At 42.7% G+C, this 12,325-nt stretch overlaps 1 protein-coding gene across 2 annotated transcripts in view; it reads right to left on the reverse strand.

Annotated features, from left to right (window-relative positions):
• SLC9A7 (solute carrier family 9 member A7) overlaps positions 1-12,325 on the reverse strand; it is a 127,566-nt gene that overhangs the window by 47,941 nt on the left and 67,300 nt on the right. For both annotated transcript variants that reach the window (XM_010968061.3, XM_045505129.2), the window contains exons 4-5: positions 11,220-11,296; positions 8,209-8,321 (exon numbers count right to left, since the gene is read on the reverse strand). In XM_010968061.3, the coding sequence (XP_010966363.2) occupies positions 8,209-8,321; positions 11,220-11,296 (190 nt within the window). The remainder of the gene's footprint in view (positions 1-8,208; positions 8,322-11,219; positions 11,297-12,325) is intronic.

Below are 12,325 nucleotides of genomic sequence, written 5' to 3' on the forward strand. Positions count from 1 at the left end.
TTACCATCTGAAGTAATAGAAGACAGATGGTTCTCAGATCTGTTTCTGCATTCGCTCAACAGAGAGTCAATATCGCATGTCATGTAGCCCCTGGAAAACGCCACTCCACTGTACACTTGCGAAAGAATGAAGGTGAAAAAGACCAATAGTGTATTACTATAGTGATTCAATCAGTCTTGACTCTCTGGACCCCCTGAAAGGGTTTTGGAGTTTCTCTACTTGGGTTCTACTGACATTTGGGGGCCAGATAACTCTTCGCCGTGGGGGCTGTCCTGCGCACTGTAAGATCAATAGCATCCTGGAAGCATCCCACATGATACCAGGAGCACTGCACACTCTCCCCTGCCAGGTTCTGACAACCACAGATGTCTCCAGACATTGCCAAATGTCTGCTGGGGAAGAAAAATCACCCCCAGTTAAGAACCATGCTCTAGCTGCATACATGCAGCCAGGGCTCTCTCTCAACGCTCACACCCAACTACCTTCTGCTTTGGTAGTTTCTGCCAAAAGGACTTGAAAAACTAAACTCACTTCCCCAGCTTCCTGTGCAGCAGGTGCCATGTCTTCCTGCCTGGAAGAGGGCAGAGACTGGACGCGGTGCCCTTAGTTGCCCTCTCTGTGGGGCAACTAAGGTGTGTCTGAAACCCAGGGGAAGGGCACGAGAAAGACCAAGTGCCTGGATGCCTCAGTGTACGCAGTGGGAGTGACGGCACCAGCTCGGGGCAGTCAGCCAAGATACACAGCTATCTGTTTAAGCTAGTATTAGCCAGATTTTTCTGTTATTTGCAGCCAAAGGCATTACTAACAGATACAATTAGAAAACAAAACCAAACAAATACTTAGCTTAGTAAGTTACTATAAGTCAGCCACTCTTGTAACCATCATCCAGTTCAAGAAATGGAACTTGGCCAGCTCCCCGCAGAAGCCACCCCCCACCATGTATTCCATCCCAATGTCAAGCCCCCTCCTTCACTCAAAAGGAACCAGTAACCTGATGTTATAGCAATCATTTCCTTGCATTTCCTTATAGTTTGATCACCCAATGTATACTCCTTGACACTATCATTTTGCTTTTATCCATTTAAAATTTTTTTCTAATGCTTTATACCTCTTTTACTCCATGGTTTACCCTTTCCATGCCTTTCTGTCAGCTCTCTTTTCATAGCACCCTATTATTTAGTCCTTTCATTTCTGAATTTTCCAATCCTGATGTAGACAGTTCTTTCATAACCTCTATCACTGACTTAACTTCCTTTAGCTTCTACTGTAGTTTAATGAAGTTTCTTCTGCTTTGGGACCCTCTTCTTCCACTATGACTCCATTATCTGTAACTTTATTATTCAGAGGCGTTATCCCCATTTTTTTCTTATATTTACGTGAAGTTCAACCTCAGTGCACTTCTGCTGTTCACATGAAGTGAAGTGGATAAGGGGGTAGACCCACAAGAGCTTGCCTGGTTTCATGGCTCTAGAGCTCCCTCTTCTGGTTTCCCATTAAAGTATTACAAATACGGCCTCTGGGTGTAGCCACCTCTCCAGTCCTCTCTGAGGTCTACTCCCTCTGGTCTCCACCACCAGCAGTATTCGAGCTTTCTTTCTCTTTTAATGCCCCGCCGATCAAGGTCTGTGGTCCTAGCAGGTCATTTTTAGGGAATGGCTCTGTCCTTGCAGAGAGATCTTCCGCAAGGGATTTCCTGAGAGTCCTGAAGGCCCAGGTCACTCCAGCAGCCTCACATCTCCTCCAATTTCCTTGCCCTCAGCCACAAATTGGAGCCTGTCAAACCCCCTCCCAGTATGAACTGTTGTTGCCTGATATGCCCATAAAATTCTTTACTCCCAGTGGGGACCCCTCCTTCTGAGTGTGAACACTGGTGGGAAGTGCCTGGGCTCCCCAACCATCTAAATGATCAGCAGCCCCTCCTCCCTGTGCTTCCTCCAGCACAGCTGCTGCTTGTACCCCCAAGTCTCACTGCTGCTAGTTGACTGAGCCCACCAGGTGATGCCTGGGCATTCAGGGGGATCCTCTGTCAGCTAGCTGAGTCTCTGTTTTCTCTTTTGCCATCCTGCTTTCTCTATTTATGTTAGGGATTAAGGGGGATTCCAAAACTACCCCCCATCACGCCTTCCTTTTCAAAAAGTTTAACTCATTTATTGAGAATAAACAAAGAATAATATGGTGTTGGAAAATGGCAACTGTATCATGAGGTTGCCCCAGATCATTATGAATCTAGGCAATAAAGTCACTCCTCCAAGCACTCAGATGCTAAGCAGGCATCAACAGGGGGCATCCCCAGCAGATGTACTTTCTAAAGGACAAACAGGTCATCTTTGTAACAAGCACAAGGTCAATCTCTTTCTTCCACCCTTAAAAACCGTTTATCAAGTTACATGACAGGAACAATCTTTGGGGATTAGGCTAAAAAAAAGTTCTTATTTTCTGTTATTTATTACATGAACGATATGTGCAGCTCCTTACATAAAACCCATGATGGTTGATTTTACTTGTCAAACTGACTGGGCCATGGGGTGCCCAGATATTGGATCGATCATTATTGTGGATGTGTCTGTGGGGTTCTGGATGAAATTCACATTAGAATCAGGAAACTGACTAAAGCAGCTGCCCCTCCCCGGTGAAGGGCCTCATCTAGTCTGTTGAAGGTTTCACTAGAACAAAAAGGTGGAGTAAGGAAGAATTCATTCACTTTCTCTGCCTGCCTGCCTGCCTTCGGAACTACAGCATTGGCTCTACTGGTTCTCAAGCCTTCGGACTGCAGATCTTGGGATTTCTTACCTTCCATAATTGTATGAGCCAACTCCTTATAATCAATCAATCAATCAATCAATCAATCTCTCTTTCCCTCCCCATCTCACCATGTATATACACACAGATATCTATGTCTCCCATTTGTTCTGTTTCTTTGAAGAACCCCAACTAACACGAAACCTTTACCCTAGTTTATCATTATACAACATAAGAACTGTTTTGTTTTGAACCCAATGTTGAAGAAAAATGAACAATGACGATAACAACTCTTAAGGTCTTACCACAAAGCAGGCGCTATGCTAAACATTTTACAATCTCGTTCAGTCCTCATAAAAGGCCTTAGGTGAGCAGTATGGCCACACCCCCAAGTTAGAGATGAGAAGTCAGGCCCTGTATAACGGGCTGCTTTCTGCTGCAGTATCACACTTCCCCAAATCTCAGTGGTTGAACCTAAGAGGAGTTTTATCTATTACTCATAGACTGTGTCCCCTGGGGTTGGCACCAGAGGCCTCTGTTCACATTCGTCACTCAGGGACTCAAGACTGGTGGAGGCTAGCCTCAATGAACAGAGAACAGGGCTGGCAGCCCAGGAGACCTGGTCCCAGGACTTTATCAGCAAGGGTGCTGGCAGGAAACAAAAAGCACCCTCAAACTGAGCAACATGAGAAGCATTTATAAATGGATTATTTACAGAAGTGTGCACAGAGGATGGGAAAGCTACAGGGGAGAAGGCAGTACTTGAGGCTGAAAACAGGGAGCTTTCATACTGTCCCTCGGCCCAAAGGGTCCAGGGAAGGAGTGATCACCAGAACCAGGTGCTGTGTGGTGAGGGTCGTCCAACAGGAGCTGCGACCTGTGATCAAGGGACACAGTCAGCCCACAGAGACCCTGCCCAGCTACCCTCCTTCCAGTCTCCTACTGGCATGCCCCTGTGTACAAATCCAATGGGAAAGTGGAAGGAAAAGAATCTTTGAAGTCTTGCACACAAGCAGTCTGCCATGCCCTTCCTGAGCAAGATGAGTGCTGATGAGCAGAAGATGATGGGGGCAGGGGGGCGGGGAGCGGATGGACAGGGGATGACAGACTGGGTGAGTGGCTTCTGAAGGCGGGGAGTAAACAGACTGCCCACCCCCCAGCTGGACCCCTGCAATCAGAGAGATCAGGGTCACAACAGCTGTTTCCAACTGAACATAGACTGGGAAATTACAATTAACTGACTGAAGACTGCCAGTACAGGTGTCAAAAAAGCAGTGGGAAAAATTAAAAGAACAGCCGAAAGAGGAAGCAGGCAAAATCAAGAACCTGAATTTGTTCATTCAGCTAACTTTTCCTGAGCACTTCATCTGTGCGCAGAAGAGTACTTAGCACTTGCGAACACTTGGTACTAAGCGGTGACTAATGTTTATGTACGAGACAGATCTGACTCAACAGCTGTGGGGCCAAGTAACTGGAACAGTCAAGGAAGAATCACTAGGCAGGTGGCGGGTCTGAACTCAGTCTCAAAGGCTAAGCAAAAGACTGACTGCCTGGGTGGTGCGACAGGAGAATTCCCTGTAACACAGATCACAGATTTTGAAAGGTGTGACTAGCCTGCGGGATTCGAGGGGTGTAAAAGTGACAGGATTACAACCAGAGGAATCGCTGCATGATGGTTCTTAGGCAGGAATCCCACTCCTTTTCCCGGGTAGCTGCTCAGAAATGTACTGCGGGCGGAAACATATCTTGTCTCCCGAATTGGGGATCCACTTAAGTAGCAGTCCACAAAGATGGCACGTGGCACCCATGACACATAGCCACGAAATGAAGAGGGTGCCTGGTCACAGAGCAGCCTGCACCACCCCACGCACATGGTGTCCCCTTCGACGGGAAGACCAAAGAGTGGAGCCAAGTACAGTGTCACCAGGGACAAGGACTCTTACTCTTCCATATCCATCAGTATCACCGCATGTCCTGATACCAGAGTTGGTGTCTGATGCACCCGGCACAAGAACTCAATGCAGCCTTCTGGTCCCCTCTAACCCTGCACTTAAGTTTTTTCTTTTATGGCCCAAGTTTCCAAACAACGGATTTTTTTTTTTTTTTTAGGAAAAGCTGGTTAAAAACACGTCTAATTTACAAAAACAAGTCTACATTTCAGAAAGATTTCCATGAAAAAGCAGTTCATGTTCTGATGTTTAAGGAGTGTAAAGTTTCCATTTTCTAGAACTTTCTTTTCTGTAAAACCCTTACTGTGCCGATCTGCACAGGCCAAATAAAAAAGGGGGTGTCACGGTAATGCCTTCCATTATCTTCTACCGCGGCACAGACACATTACAGTGAAGTGAACAGTTGCAAAGATAATCTGGAAAAATAAGCTTTTCTAGCCAATTAAATGAAGCAACACTAATAGCTCAGAGAACAGTATCAGTGATCGTTATGTTGCATGAACCTCCCTTGGCTTATGGATGGTACTAGTGACAAGTCAGAAATAAAGTTACAGAGGAGAACTGTTAGTAACGTATTTTCAGAGAGACTAACCACCTCTCTTAGACTTACGAAGAATCATTTCTCAACACACACACATTTGGAGGTATCACAGACATCATAATATTACAATAATAAAGCTATTTTTCCAAGTGCTCTTTACAAACATACCTAGGTTAAGTGATGACTTCTTCTTTATTTAAAAAAAAAAACACACAGGGAAAACAGAGAAATCTCTGCCTGAATCAGATGTGGAGAGGGACCGACATAATTAGCAGATGCTACACTCAGGGCTTTACGTGCGTTACCTGATGTAATCTTCACAAAAGCCCTAAGAAATAGGTACCGTTCTTCCTACTTTATAAATGAGGAAACGGCCACACAGGAGATACGTTGTGTCCCGGACCCCTAGTCAGTGACTGGTGGGGCTAGAACTCAAACTTCCACCTGCAACTCCACAGCCCACATTCTTTTCACAAACCAGGGTGCTCCAACCAGCTAAGTCTTCAATAGCAACTTACTGAGAGTGCATGTAAGAAAATATGGAGGCCCTGTTTGGGGAAAGCATCTTAGGAACTTGTTTGGAAAACTGGGGACTTTTGAAGAAAGTACGAACCACCCTGACTCCAGACTGCTGTTCTCATCTGCAGATCCTGGCCTTGAGCTGCAGCGCTTCCTGCCTCCAGCTAGCCCTGCGCGCTTCAACTGGCAAGAGCTAATTCTTTAATATTGATCCTGTTGCTACTTTTCTGAATTCAGTGGGGTTTGTATGCTGACAGACTCCTTGGTTTGTCTCCAGTCTGAAGGGAAGGGGAGATTCTCTCAGCAACCAAGGGCCTCTGTTCTGAACAGGTTTTTCCTCAAATTGCAGGGCTTGTCCCTATACTTGTGCTACTAAATGTACACAGGTATAGCCCACCAACTGGATTTATCCTAACCGTGGAATACATTGTGCAGCATTTAATACATTGAGCCTTTAAAGCTGTCTGTCCATTTAACTTTATTTCAAAAATCTGAACATAGGGCCAGCATATACTTGAGCTCAGTGTTCGATGGTGAGATTTGAATGTGAATAAAATAGTATATCCATGTTTAAAAAAAAAAGAAAAAGAAAATACGAGGATGGGGGGAGGGTGTAGCTCAGTGGTAGAGTGCATGCTTAGTATGCACAAAGTCCTGGGTTCAATCCCCAGTACCTCCATCATAAACAAACAAAAAAACAAACCTAATTACCCCTCCTCCCAAAATTCAAAAATAAAAATAAAATAGTCCAAATCACGGAAGCAGAGAGTGAAATGGTGGTTGCCAGGGGTTAGGGGGAGGATGAAACAGGAAGATATTGGTCAAAGGGTAATAAAAAGAAAAGGGAGAATTAAAAAAGAAAGAAAGAAAGAAAGAAAATACAAGGGTAAGAGAGGGCAATGGTTTTTGAAATATTGACGTTTTTCAGAGCCATCAACTGTCTAGAGCTGTGCCATCCAATGTGGTGGTCACTAGTCACAAGTAGCTATTGAAATTTAAACTATTTAACACAAAATGAAATTTAAAATTCAGTTCTTCAGTTGCACTACCCCACATTTCAAGTGCTCAAGAGCCACATGTGCCTACTGGCTACCATGAAGTCCTGGGCAGATTATGAGACATACCTAACATCACAGAAGGTCTACCGGGTAGCACTGCTCCACAGGACCCCCAAGAGGCACTGTGAAGTGAGGGAGCTGGGAATCTTATTATGTTAGAGATCATCACTGCCCAGAATTTTAGAGGACATCAGAGACATTGAAAAGACCTTTCCATCTGCACCACGAAGACAGGGAATCAGCCCTTTCTCCATAAATCCTTTCCCTACAATGCACTTGCAATAGCTGGCATTACAGAAAAGAAGAGCTGTAACTCTTTTATGTGAACTGATTTAATTACAGGTTCCAACTTGGAGAGGAGAGCTTTTTGGTTTGTTTGTTTTGGAGCTGCAGGGGAGGAAGGTTACATAATAATTCCACTTTTAAGAATTGGTTCAACTAACACTTGAAAAATACAAGGTAAGAGATTTACAAATAGGAACCACATCACAGTATGCAGGAACATGACACAAAAGGACTTTACAAATTAAATTACATCCACTGCAGGCGCTGGTGCATATTTCTACTTAGCAAAGGTATTATTTAAACCAAATGATATGTTTCCTGAAAGAAGGCAAAAGTGCAACACTGAGAAAAAAGACAGTCTAAGTGGAAAAAGTATGAGCAAATTAGACATTCTGAAATGCAAGACAGAAGGGTAATACAGGTGGAAGCAACTCAAGTGCTCGTTGGCAAATGGATAGATAAATAAAATGCGGGATATTCATACGATGGAATGTTATTCAGATTTAAAAGGAAGGAAATTCTGACACATGTTCCAAGATGGATGAATCTTGAGGACATTATAACGAAATAATGAAATAAGCCACACACAAAAAGAAAAACACTGTATGATTCCACTTCTACGTGATAGCTACAGTAGTCAAACTCATAGAGATAGAAAATAGCATGGTGGTTGACCGGGACTGAGGGGAGGGGAACATGAGATGCTGTTTAATGGGCATAGATTTTCAATTTTGGAAGATGAAAAAATTCTGGAGATTGATTGCACGACAATGTGAATATACTTAGTATTGCTGAACTATACATCTAAGAATGATTAAGATGGTAACTTTTATGTTATGTGTTTTTTACAATAATAATAATAATAATAATAATAATAATAATAATAATAATAATAATAATAATAATAATAATAATAATAATAATAATAAAAAAAGGGAAATGCAGGCCCTTCTTAGAAAAGCCATCTAAATCTGTTAGACCGCTTCCTGGTCTCTGTCTCCACCGTTCCATGTTGATACTGCAGTCTCCCTAATGTAACGCAAGTTAATGATTGCTCTGAACTTTTTAAGATTTAAATAGTGGAATATCATAACGTGAAGGCCAAATTTGCAAATACCTGGGTCAGTGGCAGAGATAATTGCTCCGAAAAAGAGACAATCCGTGTAGTAAAATTTATCCGAGAGCTGCCCCACGATCTTCATGAGCTTCACCACACCGTACATGAGATTTCTGTAAGAAGGAAAGATAAATTATGCCAGAAGGGAAAAAAAAGAAACTTGCTTGCAAATACGCAAGCAGCGGAATACTAGAATACCATCTCCAAGAGGGGTCTGTGAAAACATCGGGCAGCCGCGGTGGTTGGATGCTCACCAGGAGCATGTGCAAGTACGATTCTGGCACCAAGCAAGGGTTTGCAGTTAACGTCATCTTGCTGAAACACTGGAACATTCCATCTTTTAAAATTGTGCTTACTTACAAATATAAAGTATAGGCGTCAATTAGCAACAAAATTAGGGCATTTTAAGCAACTGGGTAATAGGGGAGAAGACAAAGAACCCTGCATAATGTATAATGAATTGTTACAAAATTCCCAGGATTCAAAGACAGTACATTTCAAGTCATGGAAATGAAGGGACAAGATGAAGCTGGAGAGGAAAAAAAAAAAAAAAAAAAAAAAGGATTGGCCACAAAGATCCAACTGGTCAACCTTCTCTGCCAAGAATGATTTCAAAGAAGGGAAAGGAGGCAAAACTCTCTGAACATCCCATTAAAATATCAGCATTACCCACTGGCCCATCTGGCTTCTCACTCTTTGCATGAGCCAGGCAGGCCAGCAGCAGTCCTTACGCCGTACAGAATGTGATACGGCCCAAGAAGGACCGCTAAGTTAAATATTTCATCTTGGCCAGAGCATATTTCCACAAGACAGCTGACAAACTGGGAAGAGTGAGAAGTGTTAAAAGGCCTAGTACGTGTTATTAAGGGTGTGTGGGTGGGTGGGTGTGGGTGTGTGTGTTGGCAGCAGCTGTAGGGATTAGGGGAATAAAAATAACCACAGAATGAAGAGAAATTAAGAAAAGAATCCCATTTACAACAGCACCAAAGAGAATAAAATCCTGAAGAATAAATTTCACCAAAATGTTAAATAAACAGCTGCAGAATAGACTCACTGGACCCTACGGCCAACCCCCAAGAATAAGATTCTTGATGGTGGTCAAGACCATGCGACTGCTCATCTTTATCCCCTGGGCGTCTAGAACAGTGGACTGACTAACCTAGGAGTTCAGGAACGATTTGCAGAATTAAATCCTTTTGAGAATAAACAGCTATGACTTAATGGCGACCTACTGTGTGCTGAGTACACTTAAACAGTTCTATTTCAAAGCACTAACTCTGTGATACAGATTTGATTTGCTCTTTGTTGCTTATCAAAGGCTTCTCTCATCTACCTTTTAAATATTCATTGAAACTAGACCTTCCTCTCCATTTCCTTTCATCATAAGCTTAGACCTGGGCAACAGACTTCTCCCTGGCAGCGTTCTCCCCATCTTGCCTCCCACCGCCGCCAGTACCAGTTGTCCAACTGGTCCCTCTTCCATGGCTCGTCTCTCTTAAAGGACAGAGTCCAAGCCCCTCCTCTTTTTGATGGCATCAAAGCCTCCTGCTTTCATCTCCATCTTTCTGGCTAATTTTTTTTTAACTAACTAAAGTCCATATTTCATTCTGATTCCCTCAGTTCCTACCTCACATCCCTTTTCTGTTCCAGGATCCACCCAGGATCCTGCGTTACATTTATTCATCTCCTCTTGGCTGTGACAGATTCTCCGACTCTGCTTGTTTTTGATGACCTTGGCAGTTGTGAGCAGGACTGCTTGGGTATTTTGAAGAATGTGGGACTTGTCTGATTTTTTTTTTTCCCTCATGATTAGACTGAGGTTTCTGGGAGGAAGACACGGAGGTAAAGTGCCGTTCGCATCACAAATGTTGAGGGTACGGAGGATCAACGTGATCTACCACATTTCTGGTGTTAATCCTGCTCACCTGGCTGAGGCAGTATTTGTCAGGTTTCTCCACAGTGAAGTGACTCTTCTTCCTTTCCATGCTGTCCTCTTTGGAAGGAAGTCACTATGCACCGCCCACAATCAAAAGGGGGGAAGGCTAAGTGTCATCTACTTGAAGGGGAATGGATCTGCATAAATTATTTGGGATTCTTCTGCACAGATTTGTCACTTCTCCGCCATTTATTCCTTCATCCAATCATTTACTTATATCATTATAGACTCAGAGATACTTGTTTTATACTTTGGGTGATAATCTAAAACAGTGTCATTATTTTTGTTGTCTCTGGCCATTAGGGGAGCTTTCGGGTTGGCTCTGTGTCCTTTTGACATGCTTCACATCCGTTTGTTTGTTTTCTGAGCACTTCCTTACTTCCTGGCACTACAAGATGCTCCATTGTTATCCAGCATATTTGTCGCCCTAGCCCTAGAACCAGCCGTTTCTACAAGGGGCCCTGGTTCTTTTCATCAAAGAATGATACTGGAAACCAAGATCTGAGAACTACGTGTCATTTTATTTCATGTCAATTAATCTTAATTTAAGTTTAAATAGCCACATGTTAATTTAAATTTAAATAGCCACATGTGGCTAATAGCTACCACACTGGACAATGTAGCTCTGGATCTTAATTATAATCCTCATAAACATCAAAATACTGGACCCTGGTAGTTGCCAGGGGTAGGGGGTGGGGAAAATGGGAAGATGCTGCTCAAAGGGTACCAACCTTCCATATAAGATTAATAAGTGTGGGGATCTAATGTACAATGTAGTGATTATAGCTAATGATAACTGTATCATATACTTGAATGTTCCTAACATGGTCTCACCACAAAACAGAAATGGTAACCATGTGACAGGATGAAGGTGGTAGCTAACACTATGGCAGTAATCATTTTGCAATTTATAAATGTGTCAAATCAACACACTGTAAACCTTAAACTTACATGATGCTATGTGTCAATTCTATTTCAATAAAGCTGGGGGAAAATACTGGACTCTGTGGACCCACGTGGACCTCATCTCTTTGGAAAGTGTAGTGATTTGGTTCTATGGCAAAGAGCCACTTACCCAATAATGAAGCAGGAAACGGCAGTCCCCAAGAAGGCATAAGCCAGAATAGACCCAAGATTTCTGAAAAAGTGTCTCTAAATAAAACAAAGAAGCAGGAATCACACTGTGAATTTTGACAGGGAACATTAGAAACACTACAAGGCTCTAAAAAGGTCGAACTTCACTTATGCTTCCATTGTATCAAGTTAATAACTGAAGTTACCAGAATAATGCTATTTAGCCTTAGAACATCATGGTTTTAACATATTGTTTGTGTTACCGATCACTGACAAGCAAGCAAGGGCTTAGCAAATTCCAGAAAAAAACCTACTCTGGCTGATTATACTGAATTACATTAAGAGTGTGAGTGTGAGAGTGTGTGTGTGTGTGTGTTGCATGCATGCACAAATGTATGTATAAGTAGACAAATCATTCTCACAGATTTAATCCAAACCATTTTACCCTAGTGACTCAAATAGTCACTTCCAGTTTTGGTGGTACCTTAGAAGAACATTACAGATACAAGTTTGCAACTAATAAAGTAGGAAAGTGCTATCTAAGGAGCCTTCTGCTTAATTCAGCATCAGAAAACAGAGTGTCCTAACTATCTGCTCACGACATCTGAGGCGTCTCCTGATACTCATCTGATTTAATCTTTGGAGTGTAGGAAAGAGGGACAATAGAGAGAGATGTGGAGAAATGAGAAACGGGCAGCTCCATTTAAGACGGGCAAATTTATAAGTGTGTGCACACACACACGTATATACACAACATATAAATACATATACATGTTTATATACTTATACCAACAGAAGACCTAGCAATTATTCAGGAAAAGGTGGCAAAGCTGCAATCATCCCAATGCTTCTGCACATTCATTCATCGGTTACCATAAAAAACAACACACACACACACACAAGGATTCACTTCTCATAAATCATTGGGCCTGTGGATATTCTGATGGGGAAAATCTCTGTTCTGGGAACCCGAACCATGATTCTTACCTCTCAAGGCCTAAAGCTGTTCTCATTGGACAATCAGGACTATTTCAACAAAAACAAACAAAATCCCCCAAACGCCCTAATTAAAGAGGAGCTAGTGCTACCTAAAAATTGCACAAGGCA

This window comes from Camelus bactrianus, chromosome X (assembly GCF_048773025.1).
Source record: "Camelus bactrianus isolate YW-2024 breed Bactrian camel chromosome X, ASM4877302v1, whole genome shotgun sequence".
Classification (NCBI taxonomy): Eukaryota; Metazoa; Chordata; class Mammalia; order Artiodactyla; family Camelidae; genus Camelus; species Camelus bactrianus.